The sequence below is a fragment of the Diabrotica virgifera genome, chromosome 7 (genome assembly GCF_917563875.1).
Source record: "Diabrotica virgifera virgifera chromosome 7, PGI_DIABVI_V3a".
Lineage (NCBI taxonomy): Eukaryota > Metazoa > Arthropoda > Insecta > Coleoptera > Chrysomelidae > Diabrotica > Diabrotica virgifera.
In genome coordinates, this window is record NC_065449.1 from 188,208,685 (window position 1) to 188,232,110 (window position 23,426).

Consider the following 23,426-nt stretch of genomic DNA (forward strand, 5'->3'; position numbering starts at 1 on the left):
TTAGTCCTTATTGATTCTCGTTAGTTTTGGACCAGATAACAGCGAAACTACAGGGTAGCATACCATGGTGCCTAATGTATGCTGATGATGTAGTGTTAATAGGAAATAGTGAAAGAGACTTAGAAAAAAAACTGCAACAGTGGAGACAAGCTCTGGAGGAAAAATGTTTAAAACTTAGTATGACAAAAACAGAGTATTTCGAATGTTCATTTAAAGATGGAGTTACCACAAATAAAATGGTATCTTTGGATGGTGAAATGATTGTGAAAAGCAATAGTTTTAAGTACCTAGGATCGGTATTACAGAGTAATGGAGAAATAGATGGAGATGCATGCAGTAGAATTAGGGCAGGATTGATGAAGTGGAAAGAAGTGAGTGGTGTGTTGTGTGACAGAAAAATTCCAATGAAACTGGAGGGAAAATTCTATAAAACAGCCGTAAGACCGGCTATGATGTACGGAACTGAATGTTGGGCAGTGAAAAAGAAAGAGGAACAACGAACGCATGTGGCGGAAATGAGAATGCTTAGATGGATGAGTGGAGTGACAAAGAAGGATAAAATTAGAAATGAGTATATTAGGGGAAGTCTAGGAGTGGCAAGAATTTATACCAAAATGAGAGAGCATAGGTTAAGATGGTTTGGTCATGTTCAATGTCGAGACGTTAATCACCCAATACGAAGAATAGCCTGAAGTGCAGATTCCTGGAAGGAGTAGGAGAGGAAGACCAAAGAAGACCTGGGGGAGACGATAAGACAGGACATGTTGGTAAAAGGGATTAACATTGATATGACCCAAGATAGAATTGTGTGGAGAAATGCAATTAGGGAATTAGGGAAGCCGACCCCGCATAGGGATAAGGCAAAGAGAATGATGACTAAATTTTTTATCGCCAACAATAGTAGTGGACCCTCGAGACTCGAGAGGAAACGTTCCATCGAAATGGTCTGACTGAATTTATTAAAGAAACGTGGGTCGCCAACTGTGCTCTCTTTTCTTTTTACTATTATCTATTTTCTATTTATCTTTGCGACGCGAACTGGCCAAGAGTGCCACGCCACGTTCCATAGGATTCCGTCTTAAGGGGTCACCTTGATTGAGGCCGCCAATGGTGGATACACAGGAAAGGAAAGTAGGGAAATCCCCCTTTCACAAAATTAAAGAAAAAATTGTTGAAGCATCATAATATATCAGCTGGCATGGTGTCTTTTGGCTGGAGTTTCATTGAAAGTTCCGCCACTGATTCAGACCCTCTTGTTTAAAATGATTTTTTGCGTAATATTTATACATACTGTATCAGCGTATGTAATGTTACAAATAATATATTACTATGTACTTTCTTGGGTATGAATGAAATTATTATAATAATAATACAATATAACAAATATTGTGTTAAGGTAAAATTCGTTCTCTCTTGTGTAGACAATAACAGTTTTAACAGAACTAAATTCCTATGTAAAATACCGCAGATCAATAAAATAATCTAATTTTAAATGAACTCATTTGAAATACCCAATACCAACAAATTTAGATCTGCCAAAAAGATTCTCGATTCTTATTACATCTAAACATAATCGATACCGATCTTATCGATAATAGAAATAAACAACTAAAATAATAAGGTTGATTGACGTCAGCATTTTGATATTTTTACTTTGTGTAACAAACATGCAGTGAATCCTCTAATTATAAATTCTTTTGGGATTACATAAGTATAATGCGTTATTATTTTATAACCAATTGTCATGTTGATATGAAACATCGTCGTAATGTGCTTATGATAATAGAAAGAAAGGTAATTACTTATACTCAAGCGACAAATGCGTCAATACTATGGAAGGATTATAATAGTAAAAAAAGAAGAGGCATGAGAGAAAAGAAACCATTTGACATAAAGTCATACAAGTCTGTATTGTCCTAACCTAACATAAAGACGCTTTGATGAAATATATATAAATTTTATTAAAACATTTTTTTTGTTTTCAAAGAAAAATGAACTTACAAAAAATGGTTTTCTGGAATCTCTTTTTTTTTTGTTATATTAATTGATGTTAATAAACTCGGTTCACTGATCCCAGTCCCAACTGTCTCAATAAATTTACTTCTTCCTCGTTTAGTTTCTTGGCCTCCACCTTTTATATACTTGGGCAACTCTAGCAAAGGACCCCGCAGAAACCTTATGGGAAATGGCTCTCTGTCAAATGCTCTGAAACTTTGGGTTCTGGTAGTCCTTGATGTGTAGAACAAAAGACTCAATGGGCCCCTAGCTCCAAAAAACCATGGTTATAGGATATAAGCCTCTGAAGTTATAGTGAGGACGTTTGAGTTGGAATAAATTCATTTTAAATTAATTTATTAAATAAATATACCAACTACACTAGGGAGTTTTACTTCATGTTAATTTTATTTAACTAGATGGTATACAGCCAACCTTCGGGTATTATCCCGTTTTATTTTTTAAATTCATTTTCTCGAGAATGGGCGAATCTGTGGATAAATCCCGAATCAGGTCAATTTTTATTTTTATATTAGGACTTTTTGGCATATATATAAATATATATAATACTAGTGACGTCATCCATCTGAACATGATGACGTAATCGATGATTTTCTACATACATTCTTTTCTTGGTCTCAATAATTTAATTAAAATTTTTTTATGTACCCTGTATAAATAATTATGTTAATCTTTATATTAGTGAATAGAGAATTGAATAACCTTTCGAATGAGCTATCACACGACCCCTATTCTCATTTAAAAAAATCATTGATTGTGTCATCACGCCCAGATGGATGACGTCACTAGTATGATATATATATATGCCAAAAAATTATAATTTAAAAATAAAAATCGACCCAATTCGGCATTTATCTCCAGAGTCGCCCATTCTCGAGAAAATGAATTTAGTCCAACTCAAACGTCCTCACTATATAACTTCAGAGGCTTATATCTTAAAACCACGATTTTTTGGAGCTAGGCGCCCATGCAGTCTTTTGTTCTACACATCAAGGACTACCAGAACCCAAAGTTTCAGAGCATTTGACAGAGAGCCATTTCCCATAAGGTTTCTGCGGGGTCCTTTAGTAATTATTTTTTTCCTAGGTTGTTGGTTAAATTTTGCCCGACTAAGTGGTTAAAAATGACTAAACAACGAAGAAACCGTGTTCATATCCAATACTAATTTTAACTTTAAAATAAAAAAATCACACACAGTTTTTACCAAAACAAAACGTAAACAATTAAACTAAAGGTTTAAATATTTATTTTTAAAACTTTATAGTCGTTAATAGATTAGTAATTATAAATGAAAAATTTATAGTCAAAACTAAGGAATATACAGCCCATTATTCATAATTATTCTTCTGTTTAAAAAAAAATTGGTTTAATATTGTTTTCAAACATGTTCAAATCAAAATTATGTTAATTATGATTTAATCTGTAGTTCGAATATGCAAAAAATTCCATAAAAATAATTTAAAACAAATAAATGCGATTGCCTTTCTTTATCGTCTATGGTTAAATTTAATCTCTATAATTGATGCACTTCCTACCAATCATCGTCCATCTCACCCTAACAATTATACCAATCACTCTTTAATTACTGTATATGGTTTTGAACTTTAGCTAGAGAAAAATTACCACAAAAAATAAACACGTTATTTTTAAAATGACTCTTCAAATATCTAAGTTACTCGTTCAGTGTTTCTGTCTTACATGAAATTTTCATTCTTTTAATAATAATTAATACAGTTATCATACATTTTTGTTTATTTCATGGAAATTTTTGGTTTTTCATCCATGGTATTATTCACCCATAAAGCACCAAACTATGTATATATCAATGAATAGACTCATATCATCAGGGTAACCATAGATTGAATAGGTTAGCTCAATTTCCTATACAGACAGTTCTAAGCATGTGGCAATTACTACAATACAGCCTGGATTAATACAACAAAGGAAAACCGCAAAAAAGTCAAATCAAAAAATTTTGAGTGAATTTATATTTACATAGTTTCTTTATTTCTCAATTCCTTATGCCTTTTCCAGGATAGTGTTTTTCTGTTTTTTGTGTGCTTGTGTCTTGAGTAAATGTCTTGTATATAAAGTCAGCTTCATTGAGTTAAAATAAATCGCTTATTATATCAACCACTATTTCGGCGCTCTACATGCGTAAAATGCGCAAAACAATACCTTTTATATTCATTATGATTTATGAACAATTTTAAAAAAACTATAATTACCTGTACTCATATTGGAGTCTTGGCTATGTGGAGTTGTGTTGACTGTAGACTTTGGTGCCATCTGTATCTGAGATCCAGCTGACATCTGTAACAATAAGAACATTCTTTAGTTTGGAACGTAAATATACAAAACAATTTTTGGCATATTTATAACGGAATTATTTTAATGCCACGTAGTACATACTTATATAGGATCGGTATTACTAAGCAGTGGAGAAATAAATTTAAGTAGAAAGGGTTAAAGGTTTAAGAAATAGGCTAGAGATGTGATACGTAACACATCACCATCACCGTGAAAGATTCCAATGAAACTGAACGGTAATTCTATAAAACTACCTACCATAAGACAAGCTATGATGAATGGCACTGAATGTTGTACAGTTGAAAAGAAAGAAGAACTATGAATACATGCTGCGGAAATGAGAATGCGGAAATGAGAATGCGGAAATGAGAATGCGGAAATGAGAATGCTCTGCTAAAATCAGAGAGAAAGATAGGTTCAACGCCGAAATGATCACGCTATACGTAGAACAGACAAGTTTCAAAAAGCAGGAGCAACAAGATCAAAGAAGACCTGGTAGGACACAGTTAGCAAGACATGTCTGTGAAGGGAATGAATGTTTGGTATGAACCACAATAGAAACCTACGGATATGTAGTTAGGGAAGCTGTCACCGTATGGGAATGAACATTAAGTAGGAGTAAAGAATTATGTAGATATATAAAAAAATTCCAAAATTGTGAAAGTATGATGGCTTATATTGGTGCTTAAATACTAATGTTTATTGAAATGCAATATTTCTTGAAAGATAACAGAATATAAAAAGCAAACGTAATCGTGGCGCTATATTGGATAATTAAAATTTACATACCAAATGACAAATTATCACCAAAAATCCAAAATATATCTTCAAAGATCATTGATATTGAGAACAATGAATTCATACTAATTTGGCGTGTCATTACTGACACATTTTTTTCATTTGCAGTCTTCGGTTATTTTGGTAAGCTATAATGTTGTGAATTATTAGATTTTAATAGATTCATTTAAATAATAATATAAGTTGCAAATTGCAATAAAATATTTCTAATTCATAAAATGAGTATCATTAGGTATAAATAGTTTTTAATAGAACGTCATGATGCATAAAAAACTGTCTGATTTGTCATTTTTACACTGATGTAACAATATAGTTGTATTAATTGACAGAGTGTGAAAACACAAAAATAATGGGGCAGGTATGTTTAAAATCAAAAAGATCTTTTGCGGAAGGTCTATATTTGTGAAAACGCATTAACAACTAGCAAAAATACTATTCTACCCAATACTGTTGTAAATGGTTCGAAAAATCAGGGTATGCACAGAAATAAGCAATCTAATCTGAAGGTGTGTTTGTCTCTAATCAACAGTTTGATGAACCATGTTTTAAAAGTATTGATCTTTGGAAATCTTATGCCATTAATTGAGAAAGAGCCTATAATAGACATTTAACATTAAAACAACTTAAAATTTTAAAATACAAAATCCACGTGATTCCTGCGTTATAAAATACTGATATCAATTAGAATATTTACCCAAAGTGGTAACAGGAAAGACTACGTGGAACGTGAATGTACATATAGTCCTGTCGCCAGAGGGGGTACAACGGCCTCGTTAATTCAGATGGACTTACCCAAGTTTTTTTTATGTATTTTGACCCGTAGAACACGAATTTTTTGGGTAACAGTTGATCCGGATGTCGATAAGATTGTTATAGACCAAGAACTTGAGGAATCAAATAACAGCGATTTTTTGCAAAACAAAACAATATTTTGTATTTTTTGGGTCATTTTAAGCAAAAAATATTTCTACAAGTTTTTTAGTAGGATGCACAGTTTTCGAGATAAACGCGGTTGAACTTTCAAAAAATCGAAAAACTGCAATTTTTAAACCCGAATAACTTTTGATTAAAAAATAAAATAGCAATTCTGCTTAGCGCCTTTGAAAGTTCAAGTCAAATTATGTCGGTTTTGATTATTTGCATTGCTAAAAATTTATTGTGTTATTGTTAAACAAAGCTACAAACAACTAGTGCGTGAGTGATGTTTCTATGATTTCTCATTTAAAATCGAACGAGTAGGTAGAATAGGTACTAGTGCAATCAAGACTATTTCTACGTTACATGCGTTAAAACGCATGTAAAAGCACGGGAAACCCTACGTGTTTATAGCTTTGTTAAACAATAAAAAAATAAATTTTTACCAATGCAAATAATCAAAACCGATATAATTTGACTTAAACTTTCAAATGCGGTAAGCAGACTTGCTATTTTATTTTTTAATCAAAAGTTATTCGGGTTCAAAAATTGCAATTTTTCGATTTTTTTAAAGTTCAACCGCGTTTATCTCGAAAACTGTGCATCATACGAAAAAACTTGTAGAAATATTTTTTACTTAAAATGGCCCAAAAAATACAAAATATTGTTTTGTTTTGCCAAAAATCGCTGTTATTTGATTCCTCAAGTTCTTGGTCTATAACAATCTTATCGACATCCGGATCAACTGTTACCCAAAAAATTCGTGTTCTACGGGTCAAAATACATAAAAAAAACTTGAGTAAGTCCATCTGAATTAACGAGGCCGTTGTACCCCCCCTGGCGACAGGACTAATACGTAATCATCAAAGATTAAAGTATTTAATTGAGTTACCTTTAAGTCGCCAAAACACGAAAAAAACAGTCGCCTCCGTTTTACATCAAAACAATAAATCGTTCGAAAAATTCTTTGAACAATAATAAATATCAAACGGTTCTTAATTATTCAATATAGAAACGAACGTTTTCAACAAAGATAGTATGTGCAAAAACTTACCAACACAAATGATTAAATTGTATACGTATGTGTAGATACTTTACATAAAATAAAAAAGAAATCACTTAGATAACAGAGTACGTTAATGAAAAATCGACAAAAAGTGTTATAATTATTATTTTTATCGTATAAAACTGCTTCTTTTTGATTAAGTTGAGTTGGTAAATAAAACCGGGTTTTCATAAATTTACGTTCAATGGAATTTATTGATTTATACTCGTATTACTATCTATAAACCAAGAACACAATATATTACATATTGATAAGGTTCTGTTCTGAAACTGTTTTGTTGTGGCATGTCTAACTTAAATATTGTGTTTATATGGAAAGAAGCCACATTTGATTGTAATGACAATAATTACATTTTTAGATGTATGAAGCCATGGATGAATTCCACATTCCTGATAAACTGATAAGATTGGTTAAGGCTACAATGCGTAAAGTCGTTTGCAAAGTCGAAATACAGGGCGAACAATCACAGGCGTTTGAAACGAATGTTGGGCTGCGACAGGGTGATGCGCTGGCGTGTCTCCTCTTCAACAAAGCTCTGGAAAAGGCGGTCAGAGATGCCCGAATAGACAACAGAGGAAATATTTTTAATAAATCATCCCAATTTTTGGCATATGCAGATGACGTGGACCTTTGCCCGCCAAATGCCTCAAAAAATATGGGCCTAAAAGTAAACGAGGAGAAAACTAAGATGATCGCATCAACGCCCAACAATAGAGGCAGAAACATCGGTCACCAATTCACTGTTGATAACTCTACCTTTGAAGTGGTGGACAAATTCACATACTTAGGCTCCCTGATCACCAATGAGAACGTCATGAGGAAAGAAATTAAGCGAAGGATAATCCTAGCAAACAAATGCTATTTTGGACTGAGTAGACATATGAGAAGCAGAAACTTAGCCAAAAAAAAACAAAAATAACCATATACAAAACCCTTATACAACTAGTGTTGACATATGGATCAGAGGCATGGACCATTTCCAAGGCAGATGAAAACCTACAACTACGAGGTATACCACAGATATAAACATATATTTGGTGGTAAAGACGTAGTATCTCTTATAATAATAGGAAGACTAAGATGGGCAAGACATCTACCAAGATCACAGCATAACAATCCTCTTAGATGAATCATTATGTCACAACCTGTGTGAAATAGAGATAGGGGTAGGCCAAAACTTAGATGGAAGGATGGTGCAGATGAGGATGGGAGAAAAATAGGCGCAGCAAACTGGCAACGGTTGGCAATGGATAGGACTGACTGACGTAATAGACTTGGGAAGATCGAGGCTCTTTCATAGGGCTGTAGCACCACTGATGATGATTACCTAAAAAGATTTGACATTTTGATTTCTGCTCCAGAAATCGTTTTCATCATACAGTATGCTACCTTAAGACTGCAGTTTTTGATGGATTTTATAATTTCACATTTTTTATTTTACAAAATATCAATGTTGAAATATATCGCACCCCGCATAACTCTAAAAATGGAAAAGGTATTTTTTAGCCTTTAGGCTAAACCACGTTTAGGTTTTGTAAAAACACGTTCCTTTAGGCGTTGAATTCATTGTGGAATAATGTCATATAATTTAATTATCTTAGAATCTGCATAGTACGCCTGTGCCGTTATTACCATTTTCGGTTTTGGTTGTCAGCGTTAGCAAGAGCGCCACAAGGCAGTTTGCGTCACGATGTGATCAAGAGTGGATATGTGATAAGAACCGTTTATTTTTAAATATCTCCCTAACATTTGTGATATTGCATTTGTTAGCCAAGAAAAACTTAACTTAACTAAACTTAAACTTAACTCAAGTAAAACTTCACCAGTGCCATAGCAATGCAGGGAAAATTACAAGGAAAACGAAGTATTGGAAGAAGACGCATCTTCTGGCTCAACAATCTGAGAAACTGGTATAATTGCAAATCCGTCGACTTGTTTACGAGATGCAATCTCAAAAGTAAAAATAACTGTGATGATTACCAACCTCCTTAGAGACGGTACCTAAAGAAGAAGTGCCATAACCTGTTATATGGTAGCCCTCTTAAAAACAGGGAAGGATCCGGCGGATACAAAGAGTTTTAGACCTGTATCTCTCTTGTGCCACCTTTTCAAGGCCTTTGAAAGAATGATACTGAACCGGATCGCAGAATATGTGGAGACTAAAATTATTCCAGAACAAGCAGGATTCAGGCCCGGAAAGTGCTGCTGCAGTCAAATTCTTAATCTCACCCAACATATTGAAGATGGTTTTGAACGGAAGGAAATAACAGGAGTAGCGTTCATAGACCTAACTGCCGCCTATGATACAGTTAACCATCAACGGCTACTCGCAAAACTCTACGAAACTACAAAGGATTTCCGACTAACAAGGTTAGTGAAATGTCTCCTCCAGAATAGACGCTTCTACGTAACGCTCCAGTCCAAGAACAGTCGGTGGAGGGACCAAAAAAATGGGCTACCACAGGGAAGTGTCCTCGCGCCGATTCTATACAACATATACACCAACGACCAACCCATACACCAACAAACAAGGCAATTTATTTACGCTGATGATACAGCGGTGGCAGCTCAGGGAAGAACCTTCAATGAAGTCGAAGTGAAAATGACAGATGCCCTGGGAGACTTAGCTCTATACTATGATAAAAACCATCTGAAACCCAATCCCACAAAAACCCAGGTATGTGCTTTCCACCTGAGAAACAAGCATGCCCGAAGGTCGCTGGAGGTGGAATGGCGTGGTCAGATGCTGGAACACAACAAGACGCCAAAATACCTTGGCGTCCGTCTGGATAGAACTCTGTCTTACCGATACCACTGTCAAGATGTCAAGAAGAAAGTAAGTGCCAGAAATAATATCATCCGCAAGCTAACTAATACAAAATGGGGAGCACAACCACACACTCTCCGCACTTCTGCCTTGGCATTATGTTTTTCGGCCGCGGAGTTTGGAGCACCAGTATGGGCAAACTCTGCTCATGCAAAGAACGTCGACGTGGCTCTAAATGAAACGGTCCGTATAATATCGGGTTGCCTGAAACCGACACCTATCGAAGAGGTATACCCCATTGCTGGAATTGCTCCACCACCTATCAGGAGGAAGGTCACGTCAGAGGTAGAACGAAAAAAGCAGGAGACGGACCGAAGACACCCCTTATATGACCACCAAACTCAGCCAAGCAGACTAAGATCTCGGAAAAGCTTCCTGAAAACATCAAGATCCATCCCCGAAGCGCCAGAGACGCGCCGAATACACCTATGGCAAGCGTCAGCTACCGCGACACATTTTCCTCCCTCGGAGGAAATGGCTCCTGGACACAATTTACCGTATCCGACTTGGAAAGCGCTAAACAGACTAAGAACCGGCGTTTCACGTTGTGCTAGTAACCTGAAAAAATGGGGATACCAGGAGGACGACACCTGCGACTGTGGCGCGGTTCAGACCAGCCGGCATCTACTATCATGCACAGAGATGAGAGAGACCTGCACAGAACAAGACTTAATTATAGCAAATGACAGGGCCATCTATGTGGCCAACCATTGGAAATACAGAATTTAAAGTTGTTGGTGTTCCGGACACGGAAAGTAAGTACCTGTTATATGGTAGGTTGATGCTAAAAGTTTGAACTAAACATAAATACTAGCATTAGAAAGTTTGCAATAACTAACATAATGTTGTTAACTTGGTTAACATAGATAAGGTTGTTGCAGAGGAAACAAAATGAAGAGTAACAATAACATCTTGTTTTTGCTCTCCTGAAAAGTTTCAGATTTCAGGGTTATGGCACTAATAAGTCGGGATGCGATGTTTTTAATGAACACGTTATTTATTCCAATCATACCTAAAAGCATTAGAACCACTTTTTACCATTTCTATATAAGGTGTGATTTTTAACGAAAGTATTGGACAATTACATCCTCCAGAGGACATTTGGACCTCTCTTTGTTGAACTAAATTAGGCAGGTATCCACTTATTTATATTATTCATTTTTCAAATAGTTCTCGCAGCAGTCGTTTTGGTATTTTTGTTAGTACCTGGACCATTTTGTTATGACCAAAAGAAATAATGTCAGTAACACTGTTCTTTTCGTAGGCAGTAACCTTAAATCTTTCTGTTTTGACTTGTATGAGAAATTAGGTACAATCGAAACATAGAATCGATGAAAATATATGTTAATATGTACAAGATTATTAACAACCAGATTGATTACAAGTACTCGTGAGAAGTTTTGGAAGTGGAACAAAAAAACAACGTATTAATCTAGTTGTTTTGCTTTTTAACTTTCTTGGACAACTAACAAATTTTTTACAAGCAAGCAAAGGTATATGTTGTAATAGGACGTTTCGAATTAAATTAGTTGGTATTATGGTCGAAGTGGATATAGGTGGGAATGCGCATTTTATCAACGAAATTAGATATGTGTAAGACATTCCAGAAGCCGTTAACGCAAAAATAATTTAACATGGCATTAATCATTGTAAATTAGTCGACGGATATTAGTACAGTGAAAATAATTAGACGAGAACTGGATGATAATGATTATAAAGGATAAATTTTTCTACTTTAATGACAAAAAAGCAAGCTCATTGGCGGAAACCAATTCAAAATTATTTTGCACATAATTTTTGAAACATTATTTGGTTGAAACATCTCATTTTTATTGGCAAAAAAATATATTAATTTGTCTGGACTAAATTACAGTTCTGTTTATCTTAAAAGGGATATGTTACTATCAACATTCACACAGTGTTGCCAAACTGAATTTTGTTATTTTCGGCGTACATTTTCCCACCGATCTCCGAGAGTACAGTCATAATTTTATATCCGATTACACTTTTGACCTGATTTTGTCTAATCAGCGCCAGTTTTATTAATACATTGTTATTAAAAAATATTTTCATTTGATCAATCTTTACTTACTAATCAGCATCTCTACAATCAATAGATACTCAGGGCCGGTTGTTCGAACGCTAATTAACATTGATCACTATCAAATATTTAATTACTGTCACAACTGTCAATGTCAACTTTGGTTGGGTTGCTGAAAACATAGTTAATTATAATTATAAGATTAGTTAGTCAATTAACATAACAATTATTAACATAATTGATTAACTAATTTCATAATTGTCATCAATAATTATGTTTTCGGCAACCCAACTAAAGTTGACATTGACAGTTGTGACAGTAATTAAGTATTTGATAGTGATCAGTGCTGATTAGCGTTCGAACAACCGGCCCATATTCACATTAAAATAGTATGACAAAAGTAACTACATATGTAGCTGATAACAGAGATTTCGGCAAAATTTAAAACCTGTTTTAAATAACTGTTCACAAAAACACTGAAGATGAAATTTATTTTGAGGCTTAGTAATCGTGTTAAGATATACTTAAGATTTTTTAGAATTAGAAAAATAACAAACATAAAAGGAAACTGCAAAGCCAGAGCTTGGACTGTTGAAGACCACACAGGAACTCTGAGAACAAAACAGAGGGGATATATCAAAGACCAGGAGAGCATACTGCCACGATAAAGACAACCACAAGCAGGACCTTGTCTACCAGAACTATGATGAAAGAGAAGAATAAGGTCCAGATATAACAGCAGGAATGCTCAAGGCCACGGAAGAAACCGGAATAAAATTACTTCACTCTGTTCTGCAATTAAGTATGACAATCCAGACAATGTCCCACTGAATGGACACAATCTATAATCACGACAATTCACCAAAAAGGAAGCTTCCATAAATGCGATAATTATTTCTCCATCTAACGTACCAGCAAGATAATTCTACAATCAATGACAGACTGAAAACTTTCCTACAAATAGAAAGACCAGAAGAGCAAGCAGGATGTGTCAAAGGTAGAGGAACACGAGAATACTTTTTAAATATTGGACAAATGATCCAAAAATCAAAGCAAGTCGTTATACTTCTTCTTTATAGATTATCGCAAGGCGTTCGACTAAGTCAAAGGGCTTCACTTATGGCGAATACCAAAAGAAATAGGTGAAACACTTATATCCTATGTCCTTAAAACTAAACTATATGAACACACCACTGCATTAGTAAAAGTGCTTGACACACTTTCAATTATTGAACTTGTTCCAGAATAAGGTGTCAGGCAAGCAAATACACTGTCTTTGCAACTACATATTTAGAACTGACTAAAGGGCATCTCAATAAATGACCGAAAAATAAACCATCAGCTAAAGACACCCTTGACATAAAATCGTCACTACATAAAACCTAGAATTGAAGGATATGCAACAAGGTGTCCCATTATAAATATATTTTAAGGTCGACTGTTTACTATTAATTCATACTTAATTTGAAGTAGATAGATATACATAATACCTGAGCTTCATAAGTATGTATCAGACAATTCAATTTGATGTAGTATATCATTGTCGCCAATTTGCTATGTTTTTCTGGCTTCTAGGTGTACATTTTCCAACAAAATTATATTCCACTAATATGCTGCTTCCCAATTTATCTGGTATAGTCGGTTCGCTAAACTCAGACACAACTGGCTAGCGATTTTAGTAAGTAAAAAAAATAATTACTAAATAGTTAATATGGACTAAAAAATTACCAACTAAAATCACTAGCCAGTTGGGTCTGAGCTTAGCGAACCGACTATATTTGTCCATTTCCATGATAATTATATTAGAAAAACATGCAGCAACTTGTTCCTGTCTATCCTATCGCTGTCCATAAAAATTGTACAATAAGCCAAACTAGAATTGATATTTTAGACATTCGTGTAAGAATCGTCAAAATGCAACAACATGCAGAGATAATAAAAGAATAAACATATGACCGAGTAAAATATAACACCAACAAATATCAACCAATGCTGAAAAAGTGAGAAACACATCGGAAACCAGAAGGAAAAAGGAAATGATCAGAAATTAGTAGGAACAGAGACCTTAAGAAGACATTGGGAGTACATATTATCCACTAATGTCTCTTAGTTAGAGGACACACAAGGTGACTTTTGACGGAAGAAAGAAAAAATGAAGTTATGGTGTACTTATCTATGCTACAGTTTCTTACCAATAAAGTATCCATACAAAATCGATGTAGTACGAATAATCCATATTAAATTGGATCGATACTAACAAAATAGCTTTGTTCAACAAATTACGAAAACACCAAATTCACTAAAATATCTATATATTTCTGTCCAATTATATTTAACTGAATACACAAAATTCTAATTACTCAATGCGAGCGGACGTTTTCAGAAAAGCTAGTAGAGTAGATAGAACATAAAACTTACCAACACAAATTGAAGCGTCGTTGTTAGACACATATACCACTATTGTAAATACCAATATAAACTACAAAAAAAGAAATCACTCCGATACAAATCGAGGCAAAGCAAAAATAAGCTGCTGCTGGTTGTAGCCAAGTAACTAACTACCTACCGCTCGTTAATTCGATAATTTTTATTTAGCAAATTGCATGAATTATATCGAACCTACGGTTACAATCCGCATTGTACAAATTTAAAACCAAATCGTCGGATTTTTTAGTTTGGTGAAGTGTGGAACGTCATTGCTGTGTACAGCTGATAGATAAAAAAGATAACGGTACATACGGGCGGGTATACCTAGTTGAAAAAATCCAGTTCGCTAAGTTTCCGCTTACGATTGTGTTATCAATATTTTACTGAATTCTGAATCAGTTCTGAATGCTATTTTCTTTTTGTATAAAATTATGGTTTGAAATAATGACTGCATAAGATCTAGATTTGTTTAACTTTGTGTTTTGACCCACTTTGTTATTATTGCACAATACAAATTATGTATATCCTGTTCATAAAACTGTTAGTTTTAACACATTTTTCAATGGCCTAATGATAAAAGTCGAATACTAATAAAGATTTATACCAACTTTTGAAAATTTTACACTTGCTATTTTGATTATGTAAACAGCTGGTAAAAAATTGTTACTAGATACATATAGTGAAGGGCATGGGCAACATACACTATACACAAGCAAAATGTAAAGAATCTTCATAATAAGGCCATCATATACGCCAGTCAATGGGGGCACAAATAGGTTATTGCCTCCGAATTCTATCCTACAGCATGAATTTTAATAAAATTTTGGGAATAGCCTCTACTTATCTCCTAATTCAAAGCCGATGTGCGCCTTTATCTTGGGGGTGGTTTGCACCCCTTCTCGGGGGGTGGAAAATTTTTTGGTTAAGATAACCAAGGAATTGCTAGAGAGACTCATTCTAAGCAAAAACTGTTCTATAATTTTTTTTAACTCAATACTTTTAGAGGTATTGGTGGTTGAAAATTGGCAATTTTCATCGAAACCAAACACCTTTTCGAACGGTTTTTTACAAATACCTTAAAAACTATGCATCTAACTTGAAAAACTATTTAAAATATTTTTGTAGCTTATAAAAAAACAAAGAGGTTCGTTTCTTCATGAATCTTCTAGTTATAATACAAAAAGAGATATGGTAGGTGAGAAGAGTTTGTTTTTTGGTGCATGCTCAAATCGGTGTGTTCAACTTGAAATAACAGACAAACGATCGATTTTAGGTGTATAATTCTACCAACACCTTTTGTAGTATGTACATACTTGAAAAGACCTTTAAAATGAGCAATATTAAAGGTCGATTACATTCAAACTAAGAGAGATATGCTGCAAAAAAAATGATGGCTAATGTATTTTAAGAAAAAATGAGAAGTATGATATATTTAACTTCTCATCCACCAGAATTTAAATGCATCGTTTTACTTCTACAATACCTTTCATTATAGTGTTATTTCTATGTTCAAAAAGTTGGACGGGTTTAAATGAATGGTTTTTGAAAAAAAATAAGATCAAGTTATAGAGCGCATTTTTAAATTTTCTTAAAAATCTTCTTTTTCTCCATGTTACTTGAAAATGATAAGAGATCCAGTAATGAAAAACCAAAATCAAAATTTTTATCTAAAAAAGCCTACATTTTTGTTTGATATTACTTGAAAAAGGAAGATTTTTAAGAAAATTTAAATATGAGCTGTATAATTTGATCTTATTTTTTCAAAAACCATTCATTTTAAACCCGTCCAACTCTTTGAACATAGAAACAACACTGTAATAAAAGGTATTGTACAAGGAAAATGATTTATTTAAATTCTGATGAATAAGGGGTTAAATATAATTCTCATTTTTTCTTAAAATACAGTAGTCATCAATTTTGTTTGCAGCATATCTCGCTTAGTTTAAATGTAATTGAAATTTAATATTGCTCTTTTTAAAGGTCTTTTCAAACACTACAAAAGGTATTGGTGACATTATACACCTTAAATCGACCATTTCTCTGTTATTTCAAGTTGAATACACTGATTTGAGCATGCACTAAAAAACAAACCCTTCTCACCTACCATATCTGTTTTTGTATTATAATTGGAAGATTTAGGAAGGAACTAAATAGTCTCTTTGTTTTTTTATAAGCTATAAAAATATTTTATATAGCTTTTTTCGTAGATGCATAGTTTTTAAGGTATTCGCAAAATACCGTCCGAAAGTGTCATTTATCAATTAAAATGGCCAATTGTCAACCACGAATAACTCAAAAAGTATCGAGATTTCAAAAAAAAAGTTATAGAACAGTTTTTTCTTATAATTAGGTTCTCTAGCCACTTCTGTGGTTATTTTACAAAAAAAATTTCCACCCCCGAGAAAGGGTGGGAACCACCCCCAAGATAAAAGTGCACATCGGCATAGGGTAGACTTTGTTTCTTGAGCTATTCCCTACTTACCGTGAAAATATCAAGTAAATCAATGTAGTAGGATGGAATTCGGAGCCAAATACCCTCATTGACTGCCCTTTTAAGAAATTTAAATAACATAAATTACACAGGCAGACAAAATTTAACCAATTTTCGGACTTTTCAGGTTTTTTCCCGTTGAATCCGAATTTCGAGTTCTAAATTGAAAATTGGTTCTGGTTTCTGAGATATACTATCTTAAACATGCAAAAATAGCTGCAATGCATTTTAGATTTAGGTGATTTTAAGAACCTTACTGAACAATCGCATGCATTGGGTACTCTTTTGTATCTATTTTGGGTTTTAAGATAGTTTTTGTCACTCAAAGTTTATTAAAAGTAACGAAAATGAACAATTTTCCTACAGCATTACGCTGTACGCAATCTAGGGCATTTATTGGAGACCACAATATTAGTTCTAAAAATCATACATCAAAAGATATTTGACTGTGCTAAGAAAAAATTAGCAGTACAGAGTTTGGTTTTCGGAATGCACTCTATTATAGAAAGGCTCTCTTCAGGATATACGTGCTGCGATATTCAACGATGTAGACACGTGAATTGCGATAATTATGCATGCTTTATTGAATACCATAAAGCGTTCGATACAGTAAAGCACGACAAGCTGATGGAGATATTAACAAATATTGGAATAAATACCTGTGATCTAAGAATTATTAGCAATCTTAACTGGAATCAAACATCGTATATCCGTACAGAGGCAGGGGAATCCTACGATACGATAACCTCTGTTGTTCAACATATACTTTGAGGAAAACTTTCAAGAAGCAGTAGAGAATGTTGAAGTAAGTATATTGAAGAAGTTGAGATATCGACTTTCACTAAACAAAGAAAACAAAATGTATTATCATCTCTAAGAAGGAGAGAAGAAGAATCAGTGCGAACGGTCAATGAATATAAAGAGTGAAAATATACTCCTACCTTGGTACGAACGTCAATTAAAATTGAGACGATTCCCTAAAAATCAAATATAGGATAAAGAAAGCACGATCTGTACAGTAGAACCCCGCAAATCCGAACTAATTGGGGCGACAGCCGGTTCGGATTCCGAAAAGTTCGGATTATCGAAAGCATGGATGAATAGTACACTTTTTAAGGAATGATATGAAAAACAATTTGTTCCATTCGTTTCGATATTCAATAAGGAAGTGGAAAAGCTGTTTTCCTACCACCAAATATGACCACCTTATTGCAACCCATGGACCAGGGTATTCTGCAGTTTATAAAACTGTACTATAGAAAAAATTTGGTACGGACTGTATTAGAAGGCGAGGAAAACCGTCCAGCCACTACTGACAACCTGAAAAAAAATCACCGTAAAAGATCTCATTTATTGGGTGGCTGAGGTATGGGACAACAGCCCTTAGACTTTAGACTTTAATTACAAATCATGGAAGAAGTTGTGGTCAGATTAGCAATTTGAAGAAGCTCCATTACAAGATGATCTAGAAGTCGTAACACAACTTCCAAGATGTGAAAACAAAGAAGAAAGTGCAATTACAAAATGTATTGAAGCTGACGACAATGGGCACCAATAATTTACGGATGAAGACATTGTAGATTTGGTTCAACCTTAAGGCAGCCCTAATGAAGAAGAAGAAAGCGAGAAAGTATCGAGTGTCACACGTAGTTGCCACTAACCGCTTGTTCATATGCAGGCGGTTTGCCAACGTCGACGCCGCGATTTACCTGTTTTCCCCCTGTTTTACTTAATCTCACCCTAATGCCGCCTTTAAAGTCACCAAGAAAAACAGGGGAAAACAAGTAAACCGCAGCGTCGACGTTGGCAAACCACTCTATATGAACAAGGCCTAAAGCTCTGGATGTGGTTCTACGTTACGTGGAGCAGAACTCTGCTGCGTTATCGGTCGATGTAATGTTTATGCGTAAATGGTTTAACATCGCTACGTTAACTCGCTACACCTCCATGCGTCAGACGAAAGTTACCGACTTCTTAAAGAATACGCCTTATTAATCCTACATTGTTAAATTTTCTGGTTTTACTATGTATAATAAACATGTTTTTAAGTTTTTGTCTTGAATTTTTAAAATTTTTTAACTTTCCGTGGGTTCGGATTAGCGGGGTTCGGATTTGCGGGGTTCTACTGTATTTCAAAAAATGGCTAAGCTACATACGCTAAATACACAGACGATATTTGCAAGAAAATTGAGGCTTTCGAAGTATGTCTTTATCGTCGAATCCTGAAGAGATCTTATACGGATCACGTTACTAATCAGGACATTTTATTAAGAATACAAAGAGAAAAAGTACTGTTGACCACAATAAATCCACAAAATCGAATACCTCGGCCACATCATGAAGAATAGAGAAAGATAGGAATTGCGGCAACTAATTTCACAGGGAAAAGCACAGGGAAGGAAAAAGGGGACCAGGAAGTCGAAGGATTTCCTGGCTGAAAAATCTACGTACGTGATTCAACACAACAACCAAAAAATATTATCAAAGCAGCAGTGTCCAAGGTACAGCTTGCCATGATGGTCGGCAACATACGAAACCGATAGGCAATTCTAGTTGTGTATGTTGGCGCCCTAAAAGTTGATGAAATGTTGAACCCAAAAATGTTACGGATTTTCTACTACGTTGTATGGAACGGAAAGCTGGACACTAAACTAGACACTAAAACTAAAACACATAAAGAAGTTTAAAGCATTGGGAGCGTTTGAAAAGGGTGCTACATGCGTATCAAGGCTTATCATGCTCCTGGTTGAGAAACTTTCGAGTGCTACAATTTCAGCTCCGTACACCTTTTTAGAGCGACTGCTTACATTCCTGCCATGTGCTAAAAGATTATACATAGATATATTTTTGGTATGATGATTATTTTCACCTCCACTTCTTTCTAGGAATGAAGATTTATACAAATTTAAAGCAGATTCATTGTGTGCCAATGGAAGTTAGTAGTTGTATTAGAAAACCAACACCATCTGCAAACCTATTAATTTCTAAATATGTCTACGCTTGTGACCCGTCCTTATCTCATCCTGAACAATACCTACGTAATCAAAAAATTAGTGCTCAACTGAATAAATATGAATGTCGTAGTTAGTTAATAGCGAATGATACCTACATATATTTCAATTACAGAATCAAGCTTTTTAACCCAGCAACAATTATTTTTACGCTTGTATGCACAAACAAATTTGTTTATTGTTTAGTCGTTCGGAGTTGCGCGTATAAAAAAATTGACCGATGTTGCCGATGCACGTTTCCGCACTCTATTTGAAAGCTTTATCTCGGACGAAGTGACAACTGCGCGATATTGGCTTAGACTGAGTACAAAATAGTTTTGAATGCTTTCGAATTATAATATATCTGTAATGTTCTTTACGTTTCCTACGTTGGATTATAACATATAACCAAAAATAAACTATGCGGTATTTATAACAGCATACGATGTCTCGTATGACTCGTACAGTGAACATAAAGTTAATTGTGTAAGCATTGTATACAGAAAATACAATTGCGCTTATGTTGATAAATTGGTGTTTATATTTTTGAAACATTGTAGGAGCAAATAAATGCCAACTTTTATTTAAAACGTATGTGTATTGTTTAAAGCTCAACTATGTAATTTTGGAGCCAGGTGAATATATCTCTATGTTTTGCTTTGCAGAAGTTATAATCTTTTTAAATAGGATAATATATTGAATGATAAAACACATGAATTGGGAATGAACAATTACTCGATCGAACAAATAGAGAATAAAGTAGGTAGATCTTTTTATAACTTAACAACTTGAGAATTTAAGGCTGACAGACATATATTGCGTTAATAAAGGAACATAGAAGATGTTCACGAAAGGTTAAGATGTTACTAATGTTGTAGCAAATGAACAATAGTGACTGATGAAGAATCTTCTTCTTCTTCTAGTACCGACTCAACTAATGAAGGTTGGCTATGATAACCATTGCAGATTCTCTCTACCCTCTGCTTTTCTGATGAAGAATACATAAATTGAAAACAAAAACTTAATGATTGGAAATTGTTCTCAAGACTACAGCAAAGGAGATACAGATCCAAAAATGTCATGTTTAGGTGTTAAAGGGTACCCCCCGTTAAGATAGGCAAAATGCCCTCACTCTCAGAATTCAATTTTTTTATTTTTTTTACGTTCTGTGCAATTAAAAAATGAGATAACGCGGATTTTTAGCTCGCCACCCCCCTTACCCCTCCCCCCACAGCCAAAAACGTAGATTTTTAGATTTAATTTTTTTTAGTTGGGTTGCAATTAATTTAAAAATTTCAAAAAATTCATACGTGTAGCTGAGGCTTTTACAAAACATGTCCATTTTTTATGGACCCTTAGGTCGAGTGTACATAACCTCAAATTTTTTTTAACTTTTTTAAAACCTATAACTTTTTTTTGGAGGGGGCTACAGGTCCAATTCTTTTTGCATTTTGTGTATTTTATCAAAAGCTATCTCTCTGATTTTTTTCAGATTTTTCCGTCAGGTGCGCCATCTTGAAAAATCCCGAAAACTGTTTTTTTAGGGGGTTTTTAGGGATTTTCTCCATTTTATAGACTGCAACATAGATCAACTTAGGTTTTGTTAATAGATTATGTATAATTTGAAATAAATGAGTATTTAAGGATTATCAAAAATTGGGCATAACACCTTTAAACCCCCCAAAAACCATGTTTTTTTAAGTTATGTAAGGGTTTTTGCGGGCTTAATGATATTTTTTGAGATCGATACAGCCTAAATATTTTTTTTTCATTTTTTTACGTTATATGGGATTAAAAAATAAGACTAATCGCATTTTTAGCCCACCACCCCTTCCCCCTGTCCCCACAAAAAACGTCAATTTTTCTATTTTTTTTTTGTTTAAAGTTGCAATTGATTTAAAAATTTTATGAGGCTTCTACAAAACTTATCTATTTTTTATAGACCCGTGTAGGTCGAGTGTACAATACATATTACCTCAAAATTCCTTTTTTATTTTTTTAAAACGTATTTTTGACTTCCAATCGATATTTTTTTAAAACGTCCAATGAATATTATACATCTCTCTCTCTCTCGCGGACGGCCGCTTCAATACATGCTTAGCGCTCATTTTTAATTATTAAAAATAATAGTTAGTAATAAAATAATGACAAAAATTTCTTTAGGCTATTGCAGGGGGGGCTTTAAGCTTTGAGTTGGTCACTTTATGACTTTCATAATAATAATTTTTAATCGAGTTATTAAGCCTTGAAAATGGCCATTTTCGCGTTTTTCAAATTTGAAATTGCATGTAACTCGACAACAGTCAATTTTATAGAAAAATCACAAGATACCTTTTTTACTCAGCTTGATCCAGAGAATCTAAAACAAATTTGTCCGAAGTGAAAAAATTGATTTTTTGAATTCGTGTAAAAAATGTAAACAATTTTCCTACCGCGGTACTGCCTGGCACCTTGTGGATTTGTTATAAGGACCTGTTTTTGTAAGTTTGTGCAAAAAAATTAATCGGAATAATTTACCTGACGGGACAAGCATACAGCGGGGACTATTTGCATTATGAGCCAATCGTAGATGGTTTGTAAAATACACAAAACACAAAAAAAAATTAGCAGCCATCGCCAAAAAAGTTATACGTACCTATTAAAAAACAAAAAAAAATGAGGTTATAATATGTACACTCGACTTTCGGGTCCATAAAAATAGATGTTCTCTAAAAGCCTTAGATGTGCGTGTGAATTTTTTATAATTTATAATTTAATCACTACTAACTACTCTAAATGCGAAATAAATCACAATTTAACTAAAAAATGATTTTATTAACGTTTCGATGTCCGCCACGGACGTCGTTGTCAAAATACAAAATATTAATAAATTAAACAAAAATGTTGCTTGGTAAAAAAATCTTCTAATAATTTAATTTAATCTGACTTATTTATATAGATCGTCCCAAACCATTTTTTCAGTGCGTCACAGATTATCGAATTCTCTCTATCGCATTACAGATGGAAAATAAAATCATTTTTTAGTTAAATTGTGGCTTATTTCCCATTTAGAATAGTTAATTACAAAAATGCCACAAAGAAATAGCTTCAGAACAACATTTATAATTTAATTGCAAACCAACTTAAAAAAAATAAAATCGAAAAATTGACATTTTTGGCTGTGGGGGAGGGGGAATAGGGGAAGTGGGCTAAAATTGCGTTGAGTCCTAATTTTTTAAAATCATATAGAACGTAAAAAAATAAAAAAAAAATATTCAGGCTGTATCGACCTCAAAAAAAAATTAGACCCGCAAAAATCCTTACAAAACTTTAAACAAACATGGTTTTTGGGGGGTTTAAAAGTGTTTCGCCCAATTTTTGAATATACTAATATACTCAGTTATTTCAAATTATACATAATCTATTAACAAAACCTTGAGTTGATCTATGTTGCAGTCTATAAAACGGAGAAAATCCCCAAAAACCCCCTAAAAAAACAGTTTTCCGGATTTTTCAAGATGGCGCACCTGACGGAAAAATCTGAAAAAAATCAGGGAGATAGCTTT

At 34.0% G+C, this 23,426-nt stretch overlaps 1 protein-coding gene across 20 annotated transcripts in view; it reads right to left on the reverse strand.

Annotated features, from left to right (window-relative positions):
• LOC114326009 (serine/threonine-protein kinase tousled-like 2) overlaps nt 1–23,426 on the reverse strand; it is an 804,614-nt gene that overhangs the window by 88,814 nt on the left and 692,374 nt on the right. For 18 of the 20 annotated variants that reach the window (XM_050655809.1, XM_050655808.1, XM_050655815.1 and 15 more), the window contains one exon: nt 4,245–4,329. In XM_050655809.1, coding sequence (XP_050511766.1) covers nt 4,245–4,329 — 85 coding nt within the window. Of the gene's footprint in view, nt 1–4,244; nt 4,330–5,115; nt 5,135–14,391; nt 14,648–23,426 lie in introns of those variants that run through there. The other 2 variants (XM_028274186.2, XM_028274190.2) reach the window with 2 other exon arrangements.